At 40.4% G+C, this 25,385-nt stretch overlaps 1 protein-coding gene across 3 annotated transcripts in view; it reads left to right on the forward strand.

Annotated features, from left to right (window-relative positions):
• Positions 1 to 25,385, forward strand: part of SMARCA1 (SNF2 related chromatin remodeling ATPase 1) — a 74,652-nt gene that overhangs the window by 34,406 nt on the left and 14,861 nt on the right. For all 3 annotated transcript variants that reach the window (XR_013347058.1, XM_077825813.1, XM_077825812.1), the window contains exons 10-19: positions 4,691 to 4,800; positions 5,769 to 5,995; positions 7,343 to 7,464; positions 11,146 to 11,298; positions 13,255 to 13,387; positions 13,950 to 14,098; positions 14,940 to 15,059; positions 17,048 to 17,158; positions 17,313 to 17,426; positions 22,162 to 22,284. Coding sequence is in view for 2 of the 3 variants with exons in the window: in XM_077825813.1 (XP_077681939.1) it covers positions 4,691 to 4,800; positions 5,769 to 5,995; positions 7,343 to 7,464; positions 11,146 to 11,298; positions 13,255 to 13,387; positions 13,950 to 14,098; positions 14,940 to 15,059; positions 17,048 to 17,158; positions 17,313 to 17,426; positions 22,162 to 22,284 (1,362 nt within the window). In the remaining variant the exon portion in view is untranslated. The remainder of the gene's footprint in view (positions 1 to 4,690; positions 4,801 to 5,768; positions 5,996 to 7,342; positions 7,465 to 11,145; positions 11,299 to 13,254; positions 13,388 to 13,949; positions 14,099 to 14,939; positions 15,060 to 17,047; positions 17,159 to 17,312; positions 17,427 to 22,161; positions 22,285 to 25,385) is intronic.

The raw sequence follows: 25,385 nt of genomic DNA on the forward strand, positions 1-25,385 counted from the left end.
TATAGACGGAACGCATATCCCTATCTTGGGACCGGACCACCAGGGCAGCCAGTACATAAATTGCAAGGGGTACTTTTCAATGGTGCTGCAAGCACTGGTGGATCACAAGGAACGTTTCACCAACATCAACGTGGGATGGCCGGGAAAGGTTCATGACGCTCGCGTCTTCAGGAACTCTGGTCTGTTTAAATGGCTGCAGGAAGGGATTTACTTCCCAGACCAGAAAATAACTGTTGGGGAAGTTGAAATGCCTATAGTTTTCCTTGGGGACCCAGCCTACCCCTTAATGCCCTGGCTCGTGAAGCTGTACACAGGCTCTGTGGACAGTAGTAAGGGGCTGTTCAACTACAGGCTGAGCAAGTGCAGAATGGTGGTAGAGTGTGCATTTGGACGTTTAAAGGGTCGCTGGCACAGTTTACTGAGTCGCTCAGACCTCAGCGAAACCAATATTCCCATTGTTATTGCTGCTTGCTCTGTGCTCCACAGTCTCTGTGAGAATGAAGGGGAGACGTTTATGGCGGGGTGGGAGGTTGATGCAAATCGCCTGGCCACTGATTACACGCAGCCAGACACCACGGCAGTTAGAAGAGCACAGCAGGAAGTGCTGCACATCAGAGAAGCTTTGAAAACCTGTTTCATGATTGGCCAGGGTACTGTGTGACAGTTCTGTTTGTTTCTCCTTGATGAAAACCTGCCCCCTTGGTTGCCTCTAAATTCCCTGTAAGCCACCTGTCCTCCCCCCCTTAGATCACAGCTTGCTTGCAAAGGAAATAAAGTCACTATCTTTTAAAAAAGTGTATTCTTTGTTAATTGATTATAAAAATAGGGAGATAACTCACAAGGTAGCCCATGTGGGGTGTGGGAGGAGGGTAGGAGGGAAGGAAAAGGCCACTTCAAAACTTCTTGAATGACAGCCTTCTGTTGCTTGGGCTGTCCACTAGGGTGGAGTGGTTGGTGCCCAGAGCCTCCCTCCCCGCGTTCTTGGGCGTCTGATGAGGACGCTATGGAACTTGGGGAGGAGGGAGGGCAGTTAAACAGGGGCTGCAGCGGCAGTCTGTGATCCTGCTGCCGTACATGAACCTCCACCAGATGCTGGAGCATGTCCGTTTGATCCCACAATAGCCCCAGCGTTGCCTCATGCCTCCTCTGATGTTCCTGCCGCCACCTCTCCTCATGTTCATCGACCACTTTCCTGTACTCTGCCATTGTGTCCCTCCACGCATTCTGCTGAGCTCTGTCAGTGCTGGGCGACTGCATGAGCTCAGAGAACATTTCATTGCGCGTGCGGTTTTTTTGCTGCCTTATCTGAGATAGCCTTTGGGATGGAGGCTTGAAACATTTGCAGCTGCTGGAGGAAAAAAAGGGAGTGAAGTATTTAAAAAGATACGTTTTACAGAACAATGGCTATACTCCTTCATGGTGAACAGCACTATTCACATTACATAACACGTGTGATTTTGTTACAAGGTCGCATTTTGCATCTTACATTAAGTGTCTGTGGCTTTGGTGTTAGAGATCATACACGCAGTGCCGGGCAACAGAATTCGGCTTGCAGGCAGCCATGATAAGCCATAGTCTTTCGGCTTCTGCAACCTTCATAACAGCAGTGCCCTCCTCTCCCATACTAAGCAAAGCATGTTGAGTTGGCCATTCAGTGCTGCGGGTTTCCTGTTAACGTGCAGCAGCAGAAACCAAAGTAACCCCCCCCAATTCTCTGGGATGATCGCTTTACCCCTCCCCGCTAGCCAAACACGAACAGCTCAGTGCCATTCCCTCCCCCCCCCCCCCCCCCCGCCCCGTGGTTAACTGCGGGGAGGATTTCTTTTCAGCCACAGGCGAACAGCCCAGTAGGAATGGCCACCTCTGAATCTCCCCTTAATTAAATTCCCCTATTTCAATCAGGTTACCATGAACGATATCACTCTCCTGAAGAGAACAGAGAGAGATAAAGAATGGGTGTTGCTTGAATGCCAGCAAACACCAGCACCGTACGCTGCCAGGCTTTGTCATGCAATGATACCAGATTACTTGCTACTAGCATGGTGTGGTAAAGTGTCCTACCATGGAGGACGGAATAAGGCTGCTCTTCCCAGAAACCTTCTGCAAAGGCTTTTAGAGTACCTCCAGAAGAGCTTCATGGAGATGTCCCTAGAGGATTTCCGCTCCATTCCCATGTCTAGTTGGCAGCCGGTATCAAGTGGAGTGCCCCAAGGGTCGGTCCTGGGGTCGGTTTTGTTCAATATCTTCATAAACGATCTGGAGGATGGTGTGGATTGCACCCTCAGCGAGTTTGCAGATGACACTAAACTGGGAGGAGAGGTAGATACGCTGGAGGGTAGGGATAGGATACAGAGGGACTTAGACAAATTGGAGGATTGGGCCAAAAGAAATCTGATGAGGTTCAACAAGGACAAGTGCAGAGTCCTGCACTTAGGACGGAAGAATCCCATGCACCGCTACAGACTAGGGACTGAATGGCTCGGCAGCAGTTCTGCAGAAAAGGACCTAGGGGTTACAGTGGACGAGAAGTTGCATATGAGTCAACAGTGTGCCCTTGTTGCAAAGAAGGCCAATGGCATTTTGGGATGTATGAGTAGGGGCGTTGCCAGCAGATTGAGGGACGTGATCATTCCCCTCTATTTGACACTGGTGAGGCCTCATCTGGAGTACTGTGTCCAGTTTGGGGCCCCACACTACAAGAAGGATGTGGAAAAATTGGAAAGAGTCCAGCGGAGGGCAACAAAAATGATTAGGGGACTGGAACACATGAGTTATGAGGAGAGGCTGAGGGAACTGGGATTGTTTAGTCTGCGGAAGAGAAGAAATGAGGGGGGATTTTGATAGCTGCTTTCAACTACCTGAAAGGGGGTTCCAAAGAGGATGGCTCTTGACTGTTCTCAGTGGTAGCAGATGACAGAACAAGGAGTAATGGTCTCAAGTTGCAGTGGGGGAGGTTTAGGTTGGATATTAGGAAAAACTTTTTCACTAGGAGGGTGGTGAAACACTGGAATGCGTTACCTAGGGAGGTGGTGGAATCTCCTTCCTTAGAAGTTTTTAAGGTCAGGCTTGACAAAGCCCTGGCTGGGATGATTTAATTGGGGAGCGGTCCTGCTTTGAGCAGGGGGTTGGACTAGATGATCTCCTGAGGTCCCTTCCAACCCTGATATTCTATGATTCTATGACACGTTAAGACTTTTCCAGTATCTGTACTGGCCACGAATGCATCCCAAGTCCTCAGGGCTACTTAATAATTAAAAAACGCTTGCTTTTATAACATGTATTATATTTAAAAAGGTACACTCACCAGAGGTCCTTTCTCCGGCTTCGTTGGGTTGCGAGGGTATTTCAGTCAGGGTGATAAAAACATCCTGGCTGTCGGGGAGAAAGGTGTGCTGTGTGCTCTCCTCAAGCTTGTCCTCCTCCTCATCTTTCCTGTCCACAAAATCCTCAGGCATGGTGGAGAGTACCCCATCGTCGGAGTCCACAGACAGGGGTGGGGTAGTGGTGGCGGCCCCCCATAGGATTGCATGCAGCTCAGCGTAGAAGCAGCACGTCTGGGGCTCTGTCCCGGAGCGTCCGTTTGATTCTTTGGTTTTCTGGTACGCTTTTCTGGGCTCCTTCAGTTTCACGTGGCACTGTGTGGCGCCCCTGCTGTAGTCTCTGTCCCTCGTGGCCTTGGAGATTTTTTTGAAATGTTTTGGCATTTCGTCTTTTGGAACGTAGTTCTGGTGGCACGGATTCCTCTCCCCACACAGCGATCAGATCCCGTACCTCCCGTTCGGTCCATGCTGGAGCTCTTTTTGATTCTGGGACTGCATGGTCACCTGTGCTGATGAGCTCGCCTGGCCAAACAGGAAATGAGATTCAAAAGTTCCAGGGGCTTTTCCTGTACACCTGGCCAGTGCATCCGAGTTCAGAGCGCTGTCCAGAGCGGTCACAATGGTGCACTGTGGGATAGCTCCCGGAGGCCAATACCTTCGAATTGCATCCACATGAACCCTAATTCGAAACGGCGATGTCGATTTCAGCGCGAATCCTCTCGTTGGGGAGGGGTACCGAAATCGGTTTTAAGAGTCTTTTATGTTGGAAAAAAATGGCTTCGTTGTGTGGACGGGTGCAGGGTTAATTTGATTTAACGCTGCTCAATCAGACATAAACTCGTAGTGTAGACCAGGCCTAACAACTTGATCCAGAGAGGCCTATAGAAATGACTTTGATGTAGCTCTCTCTTCTGCTCAACAGCATTTCTTAGGACAGTTAGCACCTGTGCTTCTATACTTTGTGTGGTGATTAAGTTATCTCTGAAGATATAGGAGGGGTGGTTCCCACTTTGCTGCTCTGTGGAGAGATAGGACAGTCATCTGCCCTACATCAGCTGGCCTAAATGTCATAGGGAGCATGTAGGTGGCAGTTTTCTGAATAAGTACCTCTGGGAAAATCTACAGCACCCTTTCTAAAGTCCTTCCCACTCCCTGCATGAACTTAGCTAGCTGTTGGAACCCAGTGGACAGCTTAATTTTTTTACTCAGATGGAGGCTGCATCAGAGCCGGTCTGATGGGGTCACTGTGGGAGCAATATGAGTTGCTCAGAATTTGAGCTGAGCAAATGCTGCAGGATCAAGCCAATTAATCTCCTATTTGAAGCAGTCTTGTATTTATAAATAGTTTGCACAGACATCTTATTTTGTAGGTTTTGAAGCCTTTTTTGTTACGTCGTATAAAAGCTGAAGTAGAAAAGAGTTTGCCTCCGAAAAAGGAAGTAAAGATTTACCTTGGGCTCAGTAAAATGCAGAGAGAATGGTGAGTTATTTACGTTAATGTAAAATTGCTCTAAATTATAACTAATAGAGTACTTTATATCACACTCAGTACATTTTTCTTTTATTTTTTATAGCCATGTCTCTACCACAGGTATGGTCAGCATATAAAGGGACTTGGTTAATTAGAAAAGCACATTTCCACCAGAAATATTTGTATCTGCTAGTTAAAAAAAACCGCACAATATTACTGAAACTAAAAGGAACTAGAGAAAAATTCTATTTTTGTCAAGGTTTTTTTTTAAAAAAAAAACTTGTGCATTTAATAAAGTGTGTCTAGTCAGTTTCACTCTTTTGTTGATACACAGTGGGCTTATCTTAATTATGTGCTAACATGCTGACTTGATTCTCCTGCCCTTCTTTTAGGGGGCAGCTTACATTAATGTTTTTCCCCAGTACCTGCCAAAAGTGTATTTACAGTAACAGGAGTAGAACTAGATCTAAAATAGAAGCATGATGCAATTGTGCAGAGGTGTGAAATGGAGAAAGGGTTTTGGTTATTTTTTTATTTTTTTTTTTTTAAAAGAAGTTTTTCATCCATTTCTTTTTATGTAGCTTTCAAACATAGTGATGGGAAAACAGGAATTTCTCAAGATCAGACCCAGTTGTCCATCTAATCCAAAAGCTGACAGACAGTGGCCTTAACTGGATGCCTCAGAAGAAATGCAAGAAACCTCATGGCTAATAATTATGGAATAACCTGTTTGTATGGGGAACTTTTTTTAGTCAGATGTTGACTTACATACTGGAGCATAAGAATTTATGTCCCTTCTAATTTTTGTCAAATCCTACATAATGTAACAGTGGATGTTGTCATTATCCAGCTTAAAAAAAACCAAACAAAAACAAAAAAGCGTAGCAACCCCAGGACGATTTAGAGATTTACTTGTGTTTTAAATGTGCACAAACTAGAGGCTGTAAACTTCTTATTTATTGCCTGTAAAACTTCAGGTATACAAGGATCCTGATGAAAGATATTGACATTCTAAATTCCGCTGGGAAAATGGATAAGATGCGGCTGTTGAATATTTTGATGCAGTTGCGAAAGTGCTGCAACCATCCGTACCTATTTGATGGTGCTGAACCTGGACCTCCTTATACTACTGACATGCATCTTGTCAATAACAGTGGTAAAATGGTAGCTCTGGATAAACTGCTGGCAAAACTCAAAGAACAGGGTGAGTGGAAGCTATAGAACAATAGCTGTATGAATAGTATTAATAACAAATAAAATGGCTCAGTTTAAAAATCATTCCCACTTACAAAGTCGTATTTGTTACAAACTAAAAGGGTTTTGTGGGCTTTCTAAGTGGCAGGCAAGGCATAGAGGAAGGGAGAACTTCACAGTTTGGAAATGATGAAGAGGGGTAAGATGGGAGGGAAAGAAATGAAAATAGTTAAGAAAATTAAGAGTGGAATAGGAAGCCATGAAGAGCCGGGCAGTTTGGGAGATGAGAAGGGGATATGTCGGGAGAGACCAGACTTTCTGACCACCTGTCAGGTTAATGTTTGATATGGCTTGTAGGCCAATAGGCTTCCATGGGAGTTGACAAGAATTGGAGAGCCAGGTCCTGTTCAGAGTGCTGGTTTTTGTGGTTGCATAGACTGGCTGGAGTCATAGTAGGCTTGAATAAACTTTTGTATATTAGATTTTGTTCAAGCTCCAAACATAATGGGTCTCTTCCACCACTGCTTTTACATATATTGACAATGGAATTTTGTGTGCTGTTGTGCTGTATGTTTTTGCTGCCTGATATTTTTCTGATTAAAAAACATCACTTAACTGATGGAATGTCGGTACAATATGTGGGGCAGAGAATGCAGAATTTAATGGATTTTAAGTTTTTGGTAGAAGCCCTATTTAAAAAACCCAAACAAACCGTAAATTCACCACAGTGCATACATGGGGGGGAGGGGGGACTAGTAATCTCCATCTTTTTTTGAAAAATGGTTCTTGTATGGGGGATCTAGTGTTTCTGTTACAGTCTTTAAGAATAAAGAAAAGGAGTACTTGTGGCACCTTAGAGACTAACCAATTTATTTGAGCATGAGCTTTCATGAGCTACAGCTCATGAGCATGAGCTTTCATGAGCTACAGCTCACTTCAGTGAGCTGTAGCTCATGAAAGCTCATGCTCAAATAAATTGGTTAGTCTCTAAGGTGCCACAAGTACTCCTTTTCTTTTTGCGAATACAGACTAACACGGCTGTTACTCTGAAACCAGTCTTTAAGAATGTTCTTTTATTTCTTCAGTTGCTATCTGGATACTGTTGTATAAATGTAAAAATGACCCTTATTGAAAAAATTGCATAATAGGAGTTTAAAATCAATTATTGAACAATAAACTTACCAAAAAAAAAAAAATAGAACCGTTTGAATAAACTGATCATCAGTTAGGGAGGAATATTATGTAAACCTGGTACTGTATTTCACATTAATTCTTTCTGTGCATTTAACCTATTCCTGTTTGGTTCTGTGATAAGATTTATATTAAAATTACTTTGTTTTCTGGACCAATCTGTCAGGCTCCAGAGTTCTCATTTTTAGCCAGATGACCCGCTTACTGGATATTTTGGAGGATTATTGCATGTGGCGTGGTTATGAGTACTGCCGACTAGATGGACAGACGCCTCATGAAGAAAGAGAGGTGAGATGTGTTAGCAAGGACAGCTTCATTATTTAAGCTAGTTATTTAGAGTTGGGCAAACCCTGTCATTGGATACCTGCATGCAATTTGAAAGTAAAGTCTCTAGATTTGCCTAAGGACAAACGTAAGGTCTGCTACAGTACTATTACCTCTTTTTTTTTTTTTTTTTTTGGAAAATCTGAGGAAATATTAATATACTCTGAATATGTTTAACTTTTAGAAAAATAGAAAAGTGGGCTGAAAATGAATAGGTAACCTGATGTACATACTTACAATAATTGGTTGGGAATGTAGGAATTGGTAAGGGAATCCTCAAAAAGAAAAGGAGTACTTGTGGCACCTTAGAGACTAACCAATTTATTTGAGCATGAGCTTTCGTGAGCTACAGCTCACTTCATCGGATGCATACCGTGGAAACTGCAGCAGACATTATATACACACAGAGATCATGAAACAATACCTCCTCCCACCCCACTATCCTGCTGGTAATAGCTTATCTAAAGTGATCATCAACTTGGGCCATTTCCAGCACAAATCCAGGTTTTCTCACCCTCCACCCCCCCCCCCCCCCCACACACAAACTCACTCTCCTGCTGGTAATAGCCCATCCAAAGTGACAACTCTCTTCACAATGTGCATGATAATCAAGGTGGGCCATTTCCTGCATAAATCCAGGTTTTCTCACCCCCCCACCCCGATATACACACAAACTCACTATCCTGCTGGTAATAGCTCATCCAAAGTGACCACTCTCCCTACAATGTGTATGATAATCAAGGTGGGCCATTTCCAGCACAAATCCAGGTTTTCTCACCCCCCCCACCCCCATATACACACAAACTCACTCTCCTGCTGGCAATAGCTCATCCAAACTGACCACTCTCCAAGTTTAAATCCAAGTTAAACCAGAACGTCTGGGGGTGGGGGGTAGGAAAAAACAAGGGGAAATAGGCTACCTTGCATAATGACTTAGCCACTCCCAGTCTCTATTTAAGCCTAAATTAATAGTATCCAATTTGCAAATGAATTCCAATTCAGCAGTTTCTCGCTGGAGTCTGGATTTGAAGTTTTTTTGTTGTAAGATAGCGACCTTCATGTCTGTGATTGCGTGACCAGAGAGATTGAAGTGTTCTCCGACTGGTTTATGAATGTTATAATTCTTGACATCTGATTTGTGTCCATTTATTCTTTTACGTAGAGACTGTCCAGTTTGACCAATGTAAATGGCAGAGGGGCATTGCTGGCACATGATGGCATATATCACATTGGTGGATGTGCAGGTGAACGAGCCTCTGATAGTGTGGCTGATGTTATTAGGCCCTGTGATGGTGTCCCCTGAATAGATATGTGGGCACAGTTGGCAACGGGCTTTGTTGCAAGGATAAGTTCCTGGGTTAGTGGTTCTGTTGTGTGGTATGTGGTTGTTGGTGAGTATTTGCTTCAGGTTGCGGGGCTGTCTGTAGGCAAGGACTGGCCTGTCTCCCAAGATTTGTGAGAGTGTTGGGTCATCCTTTAGGATAGGTTGTAGAACCTTAATAATGCGTTGGAGGGGTTTTAGTTGGGCTGAAGGTGACGGCTAGTGGCGTTCTGTTATTTTCTTTGTTAGGCCTGTCCTGTAGTAGGTGACTTCTGGGAACTCTTCTGGCTCTATCAATCTGTTTCTTCACTTCCGCAGGTGGGTATTGTAGTTGTAAGAAAGCTTGACAGAGATCTTGTAGGTGTTTGTCTCTGTCTGAGGGGTTGGAGCAAATGCAGTTGTATCGCAGAGCTTGGCTGTAGACGATGGATCGTGTGGTGTGGTCAGAGTGAAAGCTGGAGGCATGTAGGTAGGAATAGCGGTCAGTAGGTTTCCGGTATAGGGTGGTGTTTATGTGACCATTGTTTGTTAGCACTGTAGTGTCCAGGAAGTAGATCTCTTGTGTGGACTGGACCAGGCTGAGGTTGATGGCGGGATGGAAGTGGAATTCCTCAAGGGCTTCTTTTCCATGGGTCCAGATGATGAAGATGTCATCAATATAGCGCAAGTAGAGTAGGGGCTTTAGGGGACGAGAGCTGAGGAAGCGTTGTTCTAAATCAGCCATAAAAATGTTGGCATACTGTGGGGCCATGCGGGTACCCATAGCAGTGCCGCTGATCTGAAGGTATACATTGTCCCCAAATGTAAAATAGTTATGGGTAAGGACAAAGGCACAAAGTTCAGCCACCAGGTTAGCCGTGACATTATCGGGGATAGTGTTCTTGACGGCTTGTAGTCCATCTTTGTGTGGAATGTTGGTGTAGAGGGCTTCTACATCCATAGTGGCCAGGATGGTGTTATCAGGAAGATCACTGATGGATTGAAGTTTCCTCAGGAAGTCAGTGGTGTCTCGAAGGTAGCTGGGAGTGCTGGTAGCGTAGGGCCTGAGGAGGGAGTCTACATAGCCAGACAATCCTGCTGTCAGGGTGCCAATGCCTGAGATGATGGGGCGCCCAGGATTTCCAGGTTTATGGATCTTGGGTAGTAGATAGAATATCCCAGGTCGGGGTTCCAGGGGTGTGTCTCCAGACTCCAGCGAGAAACTGCTGAATTGGAATTCATTTGCAAATTGGATACTATTAATTTAGGCTTAAATAGAGACTGGGAGTGGCTAAGTCATTATGCAAGGTAGCCTATTTCCCCTTGTTTTTTCCTCCTCCCCCCCCCCCCCCCCCCAGACGTTCTGGTTAAACTTGGATTTAAACTTGGAGAGTGGTCAGTTTGGATGAGCTATTGCCAGCAGGAGAGTGAGTTTGTGTGTGTGTCCCCGGGAAAAAAAAAGCGGGGGGTTGGGGGGGGTGAGACAGCCTGGATTTGTGCTGGAAATGGCCCACCTTGATTACCATGCACATTGTAGGGAGAGTGGTCACTTTGGATGGGCTATTACCAGCAGGAGAGTGAGTTTGTGTGTGTGGTTTTTGGAGGGGGGTGAGGGGGTGAGAGAACCTGGATTTATGCAGGAAATGGCCCACCTTGATTATCATGCACATTGTGAAGAGAGTTGTCACTTTTGATGGGCTATTACCAGCAGGAGAGTGAGTTTGTGTGTGGGGGGGTGGAGGGTGAGAAAACCTGGATTTGTGCTGGAAATGGCCCAAGTTGATGATCACTTTAGATAAGCTATTACCAGCAGGACAGTGGGGTGGGAGGAGGTATTGTTTCATGATCTCTGTGTGTATATAATGTCTGCTGCAGTTTCCACGGTATGCATCCGATGAAGTGAGCTGTAGCTCACGAAAGCTCATGCTCAAATAAATTGGTTAGTCTCTAAGGTGCCACAAGTACTCCTTTTCTTTTTGCGAATACAGACTAACACGGCTGTTACTCTGAAACCTGTCATAAAGGGAATCCTATAATTTTACAGTATGCAGTAGGCTATTGTGGCTGTGCAGAGCCCTGCTGACTTTTCAGGCTCCATCTGTGTGTAGTGGTGTGCTTGTCTATTGTAAATTGCAAGGTCAGGGCCACAGCATAGGACTTGTGGGGCTTTACTTTTTTATGATTATGAAACATTTCATTATATTGACTGAGAAATTATTTGGCTTGCCTATGCAAACCTGGCCTTTTAAAGTTGTTGGTATAGTATATAGACACCAAAGAAAGTCACTAATAAAATCATTTATTTGAGGATTCTGCTATCTTAATGAGTTTCTATTTTCTTTTAGGAAGCAATAGACACCTTTAATGCTCCCAACAGTAGCAAATTCATTTTTATGCTCAGTACCAGGGCAGGAGGTCTGGGGATTAATCTGGCAACTGCTGATGTGGTTATTCTCTATGATTCAGACTGGAATCCACAAGTGGATCTGCAGGCTATGGTGAGTAGTAATCTTTTAATGCATCTCAAGGTCCCCGTCCCCGTTCCCCCGCCCAGTTATCCATATAAAATAATACATATGATAGAACTCAAAGGCTTATGAAGGAATATAGTGGTAGTACTTTTCCAGCGTTACAGATTTGTTAAAGTGGATTAAAGGGGGGGTTGGGGGGGAAGAAAAGCAAGTTCCATGTTGAGTTATGCCATTTTCAAGTATCTGTTAACAAAAGGGAGGGGGAACCATTAAATCCTCATTCTGGTTCGAAAGTGTAGTTTTGGAAAAATAATCTTCTCCTGTAAAAATGGCTATTTGCAGAGTTTTCCGCTTTAGTATTTATAGATAATTCCAAAAAGTGTGCAGTTTGATGAAAATGTTGTTGAAACCTGAATTATGGAAGAAATGGCAAATTCCTTGCCCCCCCAAAAATACCCATCTAAGAAAAAATACTGAAATTGTATCTCATAAATTACTTTCCTCACCATAGTACAGCAGTATTATTTTGCCACACAAACACTGACAATAGTCGTTCCAGTAAATGCAAAATTCGATGACTGTAAAAACACTTCTCCATAAAGGATGAAAGGCATATACAATTTTAGGGGCAGATTGTCTTCAAGCCACATCAGAAGAGGCTTAGCCAGAATTCTGACTTGTGTTCCAGGAAAATCACGTGCTGGACCAACATCTCCGCCACCTTTTTACAGGGTGCAGTGAAGCATTTACCTCTGTTCTAGGACAGCACGGCCTCTTTTTGCCCTTCCTGGGAACGTAGTACTATAGGTGCACTAGGCTAGGGTAGTTCCGCTATTACCCAGTTGGGTTGTGCCCCACCCCTGTATAGGGACACAAAGATATCCAGGAATAATCTTATCAGTGGAAAAAAAATCAAGCCTGATCTTAAAAAAAAAGTTATCCTCTTTTGGGTGATATATTACAACCAAGGCCTCTAGTTTGTTTCACATGGAAGTTAAAGATCATATAGCGCTGTCTATATGATTTTGTTTTGGTGTTCTTAATGAAAATATCTTTTTCACCATGTTGTTGTGAAGCATGTTGACTACTACATTGTGCTGCAGATGTAGGCTAAGTTTCTGTGGTGCAACGTGTGCATCGTTTGTGAGGTATTCTGAGATTTTTTTTTTTTAGGAAGAAGGCTGCTATATTAGTATAATGCAGGACAGCATAAGAGCTGGAGATGGAGGCATTAAAAGGAATCAAATGTAAAATATTACAATGGAACAAAGAATTATTATGTTAGTCCATCGTAGGTATTTGTAAGTTCTCTAATCACTCTACTATTTAACCACAAGTAGAAAAAACATGTCTAAATCTCTCTGGCGTTGGGAGTTGGGATTTGCCATTTTTCTATTGTATTGTATGATGCTCTAATTTATTATTTATTACAACCCTTTTCTGCATTTGGGGAAAAAATAAAAAAATATTGAACAGCTCCCAGTATCAGGGATTTAGTGTAACACAATCCAGAATTCTTGTACCAATGACTTATGGACCATTAGAAAGCAGATTTTTTTAAAATCGAACAGAAGAACAAATTCCTTCATGTTTGTTTTCTTGTCGTATTTGTTTGTGGTGTGTAAATTTTCTCTATTGAATCACCACAATATTTGCTAGATTAGATACAATACAATACTCAGTTACGCTGATTGAAGTCAGGATTACTCTGGATTTACATTCATTTGCTCTAGATTTACACTGGTGTATCTGAGATCAGTCAGAATCTTTCCCAGTATGTAGAAATATTACAGTAATAGTGCTTTTAAAAAAAAATCAGTTGTGTAAACATAATACTTATTCAATAGTAAGTAGGAAGCCAAGAAAATAATCTAGAATAATTTGAAGTTACAGTTTCTTCTGGTGCTTGTGCTAAGATATTTCAGCCAAATTGCTGCTATGTTCCTGTTACCTAAGAGGTTTTTTATTTTATTTTTTGTTTAGGATCGTGCGCACCGTATTGGTCAAAAGAAGCCAGTTCGTGTATTCCGACTTATCACTGACAATACTGTTGAAGACAGGATTGTAGAAAGAGCTGAGATAAAACTGAGACTGGACTCTATAGTTATACAGCAAGGTATCAAATACTGTATACACATCTGAGGACAGAATTTGGTTCTTTCACTTTGCACAGAGTTCACCATACAAAATGCAAGGCATTGAAGAATCAGGCCCGATGTCTGTAATAGTGGAATATTAATTGAACGTAAAATAGCAAGCATTCATTTAAAGGCCTGATTCTTCACTTCTTACTCAGATGGAGCTTTCTTTGACATTAATGGGAGTTTTGCCTGAGTAAAGAGTGCAGGATAGAGCACCTACTCCTAAGAAACTGAATTAGTAAAAGCAAAGTAGCTATTGAATGGTGCTTCTCTGAATATGCATGCTATAAAAAAAGATGTGTTCCATGACAGTTACAGTTCAGTAGGTACTGTATTTATTTACATTTCTGTAATATATTGAACTGTAAAATTGCATTGCAATTTCAGTTGAAGCTCAGTGTGCGACTCCCCTGTCCTTCCTGTGTTGCTAAATGGGAAGCTGATCCTCACTAGATGGAAAGGGTGTTTCAGGTTGGGCTTGGCATGGGAAGGGTTAACCTTTTTTGATTAAAGCATTCAATGTATTTCTGATGCTAGGAAGACTCATAGATCAGCAGTCTAACAAACTAGCAAAAGATGAAATGCTGCAGATGATCCGGCATGGAGCCACACATGTTTTTGCTTCCAAGGACAGTGAACTGACAGAGGAAGATATTACCACTATTTTGGAAAGAGGTGAAAAGAAGGTGAGAGCATAGTTTCATTTGGAATTTGGAACATAATTGTAAGAGAAAAGAGTTAGGAATCACCAAACCTGTTTAAAATTGTAAATTTTGTTTTGTTGCTCATCCACAAAAAAAAAAAAATCTGACAAAATTTGAATTTATTGAACTAGCAGCTATCTGCTTCTCCTATATAATAGGAAACATCTTGGAAGGGAAAAAGTGATAGGTCTGTTTAGTTGTGCTCTCATTTCCTGCTTCTCAGTAAGTTACCTAAATATGTTACAATCTAATATTTCATAAGTTTTTATTTTTAAGGTCTCCCAAAAGCAGCAGTTATTTTTTTCAAGTCCAAATAAATTAATGTTAGTTTTAGCGCTGTTGTTTCATTAAATAAGCTTTTAGAAGTGAGTATTGTTAAACTTTTGGTCAGAAATCTTATGACAGTTTTTTAATAGATGTAAGAGCTTTTTGAAACTATATATGGCAGTAGGTAGCTTAGTGGGCTAATGAACAACCTTTTCAGCTCAGAAGAGTTGTACATAAATTTTGTTGAAATTATTTGGTACCAGCATAAAGTATAGGAGATGTTGGGGCACATCATAACAGCATACTAAACTTAGCTTAATAGGAAGTCTCAGTGCACGAGAGCAAAGGACTGGAATAAAATGTGTGCTTCAGATCCTAATGAAGGAGATGGTTACTTCTACTCATGAAAGATGAGTACTAATATGCATGAAAGTAAAAAAGAAGGGAGAAAACTTAACTGAGTGATGCTGATTTTTTTTTTTAGAAACTTAACACAGAATTTAGAGTATCTCGGACGTGTTGATAAAGGTAACTTTATCTCTGTGCCTTATTTTAGACAGCTGAAATGAATGAACGTTTGCAAAAAATGGGAGAGAGCTCTTTAAGGAACTTCACTATGGACACAGAGATGAGTTTATACAACTTTGAAGGTGAAGATTATAGAGAAAAACAAAAGGTGACTTTGTTTTCTTGTACATGTAGCAATGTGTTTACTTTAATTACAATTGTGATGAGTGAATCAGATTTTCACAAGCATAAAAACATTTCATTGGGAGTCCCATAGCTGTAAATAAGAGGCTAGGAATTCACTTAAAATTTTTTACTTTGCTCTTCTAAAATTTTGCTTTATCTATGGTACTATTAAAAGTAAAAAAAATTGATCAGTTTCATCTATCAAAAAACTTACTCTTTACAAACATCCGTTGCAGAAGATGAAAGCTGCTATTGCCCAAATCTTGTAGATCTGACTAAGGCACGACTTCTATTATGCCTCATTCCTCTTGGAAGTCTTTGGAGTTACATTGGTTTTATTCCTGTGTAACTGAGATAAAAATTACACCCATTGACTTCAAAAGAACATGGGCCAGATTCTCCTGGGCATTAGGGTGGTTTTGCACCACTCCAGTGGTGTATAGGTTTCCGGCAACTGTTTAGCAGGCTACAAGAGGATCACCCCAGGATAAGGGTATTGTCCAGTGGTGTGTGCAGCTGCCACTTCCCTCCTTGTGGCTGGTGACCAAATTTTCCCTGCACCTCCACAAATCCCATCTGTTGTTAACAGCCTCTTAGGCATCCGGTGCAGGTTGGGTATGAGACTGAGGTGGCTTTGTGCCACCTTTGTGCCCCCTTACCGAATTTTGTTGAGTGCTCCTTAGCAGGAACCAAAAATAAGGGCCCTTGACTTATTTAAATTATGCTCCAAAGGAAATATATTTTTATAGCAAGGCAGTTTCTTCCCATGGTTGAATAATGTCATATATTTATTCTCACCTTTAAGCTTCCTTGCTTACCTTCAAATCCAAACAGTGGGGGTGGGGGAAACCATTTTGGAAATCTTTTCAGCATTATATTTTACTCCTGATAGTATCTTCTATTCTGAATTGGAACAAGGCAGTTCAACCAGTACCAATTGTGGTATTGATCTTGTAGAACCTGTTTGTATGATTACGGTTAATTCACCATTGTCAAAAACATTTGTTGCCAAAACTGGTGATTACTGAAGAGCTTGGCCATGATAGATATTTGGAGATATACACTAACAAATTCTTGAATGCAGCCTGAGGCTCTGGTACTGCAAAGATGTCGGTATGGGTAGAATCTTGCTTTCTCACAGAGCTTCATTGACATTGGTGGAGCTTTGTAAAAGTGCAGGAGTCTGTCCAGGCAGATGTCATTGAAGGTTCAGAGCCTAAAATGGTAATTAATATTTCAGATCTCTTTGAAGCCGTGTTGACAACTTTTTGAAAATATGGTAGAAAAATGCACCTTGCTAATATAAGGTTCTGTCGTGCTCTCAGTTGCATATGCACTGGGGATAAATAACAATGTCTGCTGGAGAGTCCCTTAAAACTCACAGGGAGAGGAGCAAAGCCACCACAACATTGTCACCGCTCTTCTCTATGTCCTGTGGTGTATCAGACAATAGTGGGTGGAGTTGAGCTGTAGCCTTAGTATATGGCATTATCTGCTGGATATCTGTGGTGTTTCTGGCAAATTTCCATTCAGTAGCTACTACTGCTTAGAATATAGCATGTGCATGAGTAATGCTGCCAGAGGTAAGAGTAGGCCCAGAAGTAAAGCATAGGTACAGCCCTCCATGTAGATTTTTTTAGCATGTCTTGGCAGAGGTAGTGGTGGAATGAAGGGCAACATCCCTTGTCTTCTCCACATGGCTACTTACCTATTCTTCCCCACCTGTGAAATCCTCTTTGTATGTTTGTTTAAAATGCTTTCATCAGAATTTGTCTCTTAGTGATGAACCTTGTAGTAGCATGAATTCTGTTGAACCATAAGCTTTAACTAATGCTCACAATAGAAACACTTTTCATCTATCGGTGGACACTATCTTAATTAGTTCAACCCAAATTGACTAATTGCTTTTTTGTGATTTCAGAAAGATATTTGGAGTTATTTAAACTGTTTCATTTGTTTGTTTGTGTGTAGCTGAGTATGATGGAATGGATAGAGCCTCCAAAACGAGAGCGCAAAGCAAACTATGCAGTGGATGCATATTTTAGAGAAGCCCTGCGTGTTAGTGAACCAAAAGTTCCCAAGGTAAAAGAATATAGATTTTTAATCTGTACCACTCTTTTCAACTTGTAGTAAAATCAATATGTGTTTTACAGTGTAAAACGTTGCTACTGTCTGGACAATGGAAACTGAAAGTAATAGAAAATTGTGTAACGGTAATATATATGTATTTTTAAAGGCTCCACGACCCCCCAAACAGCCAAACATTCAAGATTTCCAGTTTTTTCCACCACGATTGTTTGAGCTTCTGGAAAAAGAAATTCTTTATTATCGCAAGACTATAGGCTATAAGGTAATAATGACTTTTCTTTTATTTCAAATGAATTAAATATATTAGCATCAGTGTATCCAGATTTGTTGTAATAGTGAGAATTGCTAAATTTTTAAGGAAAATGAAAGTACTAAAGTCATGTTAATAGGTAATTTAGAGGCTTTCTAGCAAGCTTGTATTTGTGTTGACTTGCTGTAGGTTTGATTACTCAGTATTTTCTTGGATCTCTTGTGATGTGGAGTTAACAAGATCCAGGAAACGTAACCAAGAGAACAGTCTCATGTTTTACAACAACAACAACAAAAAAAACCCCATCCCACTTCATTAATACTAAGAAAAGACTAAAACAGACACCAACAATGTTGATTCTCCTAATTGAGCCCTAACAACTGGATTCATGTCTAATGCAGGACTTTCACCTCCCCTATTCAGCTGCTGAATTCTCTTCTCTCTTACACTTGCACTAACTAGTTTATACTGATGTGACTCCGTTGACTTCAGTGGAGTTACTCTTTTATTTACACAGGTATAACTTAGTGCAGAAATCAGGCCAGTTGTGACAAAATGAGACACACAGGAAAGAGATTTGTCCAGAAAAAGATAGTCGGAACATGAAATTATGAAGTGATCTAAAAAATGTAATGCAGGAGAAATCAGAAGATGGGATTACATAGCAACAAATATGATGTTGACATGACAAAGGCAAAATGATGTAGTATTGCCAAAACTTGGTTTTAATTAAAAAAATGTTTGAAGGGAGAGGGGAAGCTACTTAGGAGCAAAAAGTATGGAGGAAAATGTAGGACTAGTGTTCAGTAAGGAGTGAGCACAATTAGAAGAGGAAAAGGTAATTTCCCAGTGCATGTGCTTAACACTTTCAGCAAAAAGAATGAAAGAAGCATGAGGCTTGGTGATATATGTATAAACTAGAACTAGAATATCAACTAGAGGCAGGTAAAAGAACACATAGGTAACTTAAATATATTTAAATCAGTAGCACTAGATTAAATTCATCTGAGTTCCTAGAGGAAGGAGGTGATATCACAGCCATTGGCAATCATTTTTGAGAACTCATGGAGAACAGGTGAAAGGCAAATGTAGTAACAGTTATTAAAGAAAAATGACGCTCCAGCAAAATACAAAGACTTAAAGGAGTTGTGTATATTAACCTTAACACTGGTAACGTACTAAAATTTGCCCTAACATTCCACTTACGAGGTAAAGAGGGCCTATAATATTGCATCTCCCTGAGTATATGATTTAAAAAAGGGGTTACGATGCGAGTCTCCTCTAGAGTTTAAATAAAATTAAAAATACATTAGGTGGCATAGATTGTAAACTCTTTTTAGGGCAGCGACCATGTCATCTCGTTGTTGTGAAGTACCTACCACAGTTACACACAGTGTAAAATAAATAGCAATAATTAAAGTATTTTTATTTACTACTGACAGAGAGCAGTTTGCGGAGTTCTTAGCTAAAATGAGCCTAGCAATTTTAACAAATTAGAAACTTCCTAACCATGTGCTCATTATATAGTCAGCTTCAATTGCATTGTAGGTAAATATCAGTGTATCTCTTCAGTTTACTAAGCCTGATTGATGTCTCTCAAGATTAGTGGACCTCACAGTTTGAGAGACACTAACCACCTGGAGCACAATGGTATAACTATAGTGTTGGTTGCTTGAATGGGAGGGAAACGCATTGTCAGCTTTCTCTATTTAATAATAGACCTTACTGGAACAGGTCAGCGAAGATAGGTTTAGTCCTTTATCCTGTGTTCAGATTTAGCAGCCTATGTTGGACTCTTTAGAGTAAGGTGAGAAAACTACCAGCATGCACTTCAATTTGCCATTTTTGCAATACTGTAATATGCCACAGCAAGAAATGTCTTGCTGACTTCAGCTGGTTATTGTCTTACCATATGCCCAGAAGTATGAGGATGATACAGTTTGTAATTTTGTCATAGCTTGTGCAACTGTTTCTGTTATATGTAAGTGCAATCACATTTTGACTCTTAAAATGCTATAGTTGAATAATGTCCTATAGAAGTGGCTTTTACATATTTATGAATTTTGTGTAATTAAAAAAAAAAATTTGCCTTTGTCCATTCAACTTGATTGCCTTTAATTTCATAGTTCTACTTTGAATTATAGGAGAGGTCAGAAAGGAGTGGCCCATTTGCTTAGTATGCCGTTCTTAATTTAAGACATCTTTATCATATCTCCTCTTAAGTTTTCTTTCAATTTCTTATTCCTTTGTTCTTTTGATATAATAAACTCTGATGTGGGAATTCAGTGGGCAGAATTATTAATTTCCTTATGGGCTTTTCTGTGATGCTCAGTACTACAGTGTTTGAGTGCTTCACGGATATTCAAGCATTTACCTCTGTGACACCTTGCCTCGCATCACATAGGAACTCTGTGGTAAAAGCAGGGATAGAATCCAGTTCTTCAGGGCAGCATTCAATTTCCTTAGCCATGAGACCGTCCTTTCTCTCCCTGTGATATTCTCTCTCTGCCACTACACACCCTCCATCTTCTACAACCAAACTTGTCGCAGCCCAGAGCTGCAATTGTAGGGAAAGCCCTGCTTAGCCATGAGCTGGGGCATGCCCAGGGTAAATGGAATCTTTGGGAAATTCAGCTACTAAAATCTACAAATGAGCATGTGCAAATTGCAGTTTTTCAAAGCCTTATAATTTTGGCCAGGTTTTCATGGGGACAGCAAAAAAGCACATCCTTGACAGAAAGCCCACCTGACAAACTTCAAGTCCCTGGTCCAGAGTATGTGGACACTAGAGCTTTTCAAAGACAAGGTTACCAGAATTTCACACAACTAAAATGTGGGTGGTTTTGGTTTTTTTTTTTTTTTGTTAGTCTTGTTCTGAAAAACAGCAGTTTTGTTTGAAGTTTTCCCCCAAAAATGTAGCCCAGGGCAGCTCCCTGGCATAGAGGATTTGAACATGAATGGTTAAGTTTGGCAAAGTTATAAGCAACAGAAAATAGGGTCTTATAATGGAAGTGTTTGGCAGGCTTAATATGAGGCAGTACTTGCCTTAGCTGACCACTTGATCGTCATTGAGGGGTGTCCTTTTGGTGACATAGAGATGGCATAATTGCTCATATGCCACAACCTTCTGCCTAGGTGTTAGATCAGAGAAAAGTTCATATTCAATCACAACAAACTGTAGCAGTTATGGTTCAACTTAAAAACAACAAAAGAGAAAATTCTTAGCTAAGGCTTAAATTTAATTCTTTATTTATCCCTTTGTGTCTTGCCATCACAGAATATGTGGTATGCAAGATCACTACTGGGCACTGTTCTTTACAGTTGGAATTTAGCAGTGAGGGAAGGGCCCAGAACAAAGTTCTCTGTGCCCTAGATCTCCAGCAGTACCCTGTGCAGGAAAGACACGGGTAGAGTGGCTGCAGAGAAGATGTGAAAGATCTTCCTTGTGTCAGGAAAGAGATTTTGTGCTGGCTTCAGATGCACTGGGGCACACTGGAGTGTTGCAGTGAGAAGGGAACAAGCCCCTGAGTCCACATGTGTGGATCCAATAGGTGGGAACTTTTTAATAGGTAGGCAGGGTAGTAGATGCTGTTCCACCACATAGGCATGTTTTAAGAACTTCACCTGCATTCATGTGTAACTCCTTTTTGATGGTGATGAGTATGAAGGGAAGAAACTCTTGCTTCCATGTTCAACACTTACATTCAAATCAGATTTCAAGTCTGATGTGCTTCAGAATGTAATACACAGTACAGAGGTCAAAATACAAAACTTGCTGCAGTCTGGGTAGGGACATAAAGAGATACCTGCCTTGCTCTACCTAATGCTGTAATCTTCTATCTTTAAATCAGCAAAACTTCTTTTTGTAAATAGGGTGCCGTATACATTTATATTGCGTATACCTCTGTTCTACACAGTGGGGCAGACATGCAGCTGGTTAACGTTGTCATAGTTCCACTGACTTGAACGGAAGTGTGACAGTTTACACCAGCTAAGAGCTGTGCCTTTCCTTGTTTGTAGTTCATGCCCAAGATGTGCTTGGCACAGGACCTGGCACTGTGCAAAGCAGACCTAATATTTTCCAGGATTAGGCCTTCGTGTGTGAGAGGGATGAGCGATAACATTTTTTTTAAACACTTGTCTCTTAGGCAACAATAGGGGAAAAAATAAGGTTTAAATTGTTCTATTCACAGTGGAAAGATAATAGTTATAAAAGTCATTGTCTGCTTTAGTTCCTAATCACTGGAGAAATATATCTTTATCATTTTTATGGGATCTAACAGCACTTATCATAGAGAGGAATTGCTTCACCCTTAAGGAACTTAATTAACTGAGATCCTTTGGTTGCTTACCAGTGAGGTTTAACATTACACTTCAATGAAACAAGAGCCTGGAAGCCAAGAAAAAGCAAATGTCGATGAATGACTTATGGTTTGATATATACACCTTGCCTGAAAGGATAATATTTTCAACCTCAACATTTCTGTAAACTGTAAATCCAGCTGAAAAAAAAAAATGTTCCAGTAGCTATGTGGCATGTTTTAAATTTTTTTTCTACCAGTATATCAAGGTGTCAGAAACATTTCCTTTTGTAACAAATGCTCAATGGTGAGGACTGCATCAATCCTGTCAAACTTAACTTGTGTTTATAGAGTAAATTGTAAAGTGAGATTGATATGAGTATGCACAGTACCCTTAATAACACTGTTCTTTTACTCCTTGCTCATCCTTTTATTGATGATCTTAGGTCCCTAGGAATCCTGACCTCCCAAATGCAGCTCAGGTACAAAAAGAAGAACAAAAGAAGATTGATGACTCTGCACCTCATACTCCAGAAGAAAGTGAAGAAAAAGAAAAGCTGCTCACACAAGTAAAATGATAAAAGTAGCTGAAGTATTTAGTGCATAGCGTTTCATCAAAAGATGACTATTAAAATATACATGGAAGACTGCAGTGTGTTTATAAAAATGGCAGTTCACATTTTTCATTCAGTATTGTATACAGTAAAACAAAACTATTAAAAGGTTATGAAATTAAAAAAACAACAACACATGCACAAAATGTTTAGGTGTAGTGAAAAATATCCCTCCAGTCTAAATGCAGCGATGCTTTAAACTAAAGACATTTAAATGGTGCTTTGCTTTATCCAGCCATCTTGGCAGTTGTATTTGACTAGAAATTCATCAAGTGTGGGAGAGGGAAAGGAGACTAAAGACTCAAGAAAGAAAACCAAATCCACAGAACAGAGAAGGAGAGAGAGGCTAGGAGAAACAGGGTAAAGAGTGAGAAGAAAGAGTCCAAACTGATCATCCAATTAAGCAATGTAATGACATTTTTAGCACATTTTATATTTCTTTTAAACAAGTAATACACTTCCAAAGTGTGTGTAATGTATATCTGTAATTCCAACTTGGGTTTCTGATAGTATAAATAAAATCAGAATCCTTTAATATTGTAGCTTTACCATACATCAGCCTTTGTGTCCCTATCGGGGGCCAAATCTGCCTTACTCAGTGCCTCTTTTTCCCTTACTGAAGCAAAGGTGTCATTAAAATGTGTTTAGTTTTGCTTGATTAAATACCAGGAAAGTGCTTCAGGAATTCAATGTGCAGGTTTCTAGCTTTTAATCTGTTTGGTGTATGTATGCAGTAGTGATGCCATGAATTAATATCTGAGTTGCAGCACAATCTACAATGTCTTTAGATACTTTCTAATTTCTGCACAGGACTAAATACCATGGGATTTTTATGTGACCTCTCTTAGAATCAGGGAGATGCCTGTGTTTTGGAAAAGATGGCCTTGGTTCTCTTCCCTAAGATTTCTTGATGTAGTCCTATATTAAGGTCAGAAGGGACCATTCTGGTGATCTAGTTGACTTCGTACATAACACAAGCTATAGGACTTCCATGAATTAATTACTGTTTAAAGCCCAGTAGCTGAGCTTGAATTAGAGCATATTTTATAGTAAAGCATCCAATCTTAATTTTAAAATGTTCAGTGATGGAGAATCCACCACAACCCTTGGAAGTTGTTCCAATGGTTAATTACCCTCACTATTAAAAAAAATATAAAAAATAAAATAAAATAAAAATAAAAAAATTGCACTTTATTTCTAGTCTGCATTTGTCTAGCCATTGAATCTTGTTATACCTTTGTCTGCTAGATTGAAGAGCTGTTGATCGAATTTCTGTTTCCCCCGTTATGTATTTACTACTTACAACGTCAAATGTGTGTGGAGGGGCTGTGTTTGAGTTAGAGGCTCTAGCTGTCGTCTCCCATGGTTATTCCATTCTCAAATTTAATTTGCCTGTGATACCTTTATGTATTAAATTAAGGCCATCCTGGTTGCCTGATTCACGTCAGTGCTGTTGATGAAATCAGTGGAACTGTTTGTGTGAGTAAAAGAAGCTGGATTTGGCCCATAGACAATAACTTATGTTACTCTCTTCAGTTTTTGTTTTTATTATTTTATTTATTTATTTTACAATATATTTTTTTTCATTACATTTAAGGTAGGAAGTGTAACATTCTTTTAAAAAGTATATAATAGACCAAGATTAGTTATTAACATATTTGAACCATGCTGTTATACAGATACTATGATATATACCATCTCTGAAAATACTGTACTCTGATCTTTGATCACAATCCCACAAACTGTGAGGTGTATTTTCCCCAAGTTTTTTGGGTCCTCAGGTCTCAATGGATTCTCCTATCCAACTGCCATTCTCTTAAATATCTGCAAGTGGTACCACAACTTATATAGCGGATGCATTCCCAGTCTTGCGGGTTTCCAGTATGTTTCTACCCTACCCACTCTTACCAAAGATATTTTTTAAAAAGTCACACAGGACAGGCAAATGTTATCACATGGCAAGAATAAGACATGATCTAAAATCTCGTTCATCTTGACCAAATGTCAGTGGATAGGTTTGGCTTCTGCAGGTACCTGACACTGTCATTGGATGAGACCAATTCCCTAATATCTGAATGCTGGTCTTGATGATTTGACATATTAACAATAAATTATTGAGGAGGAGAGCTTGACTGAAAGAGTAGTAGTTTTATAATCTAGAAACCTTTCCTCTGTAGAGAAATGGACATATTGTACCAAAAGTGCTGCAGTCTAATGGACAGAGAAACAATGCTGCTTTAGTTGTTTGCAGTGTGTAGATGTGTGGTCCCAGGATATTAGAGAGACAAGGTGGGAAAGGTAATATCTTTTATTATTTATCTTTTACCTTTTTTAGAAAAGATTTGCAAGGCTACAGTTTTTTGTTTACTACTCACAACTTCATCAGGTACAGCAGGGTAAAAACTTATGCCTCTGCTGATGTCGTCATCAGTACTAGCTTCATTGATTAAAAAAGAATCCTGTATTGTGATCATAGGATTGTTTTTATACAGATCCATTAAGTTGTAGGCTGAGCCTGTTCACTTGGAGAATCCACTATTTATTTATTTATTTATTTTTATTTTTTCTTCTGAATGGTATTTCTCTGGTTAAACAAGTGCAGTGCAGTACAAACCACCCTTCAGACTTGTGGGTTTTTTTTTTTGCTTATTCTTGGTTCTTTTTGTTGCCCCTGTCCTAAAACCAATGCATCATCTTTGATGATGATCTTGTGCACTGTATCTCATTTAGCTGTTTTTGTAGTTTTGGTTCCATTTCTACAATGCATAACTGGCTTGCTGTTTGGAAACTCTCAATAACACTGTCATTTGATTGCATCGTGTCAGAACAGAGATCTTTTCTTGGTACAGTTCTGCTTCCATCCAGATGTATCTTATTTATAGTTTGTAAGTATTCTAAATAAGTGCTATTGCATTTGGGGTTTGGTTGGTTAGGTGACTTTCAAGGGCACCAGGACTGGTGCTCCCCAAACTCCAGTCATTTTATTTGTTGCTCGTGCCTGTTGAAATATGAGCTAAATGAAAATCCATTAGGATGTGGATTGAGCTTGTTTCTTT

This window comes from Eretmochelys imbricata, chromosome 9, assembly GCF_965152235.1.
Source record: "Eretmochelys imbricata isolate rEreImb1 chromosome 9, rEreImb1.hap1, whole genome shotgun sequence".
In the NCBI taxonomy this organism is placed as follows: Eukaryota; Metazoa; Chordata; order Testudines; family Cheloniidae; genus Eretmochelys; species Eretmochelys imbricata.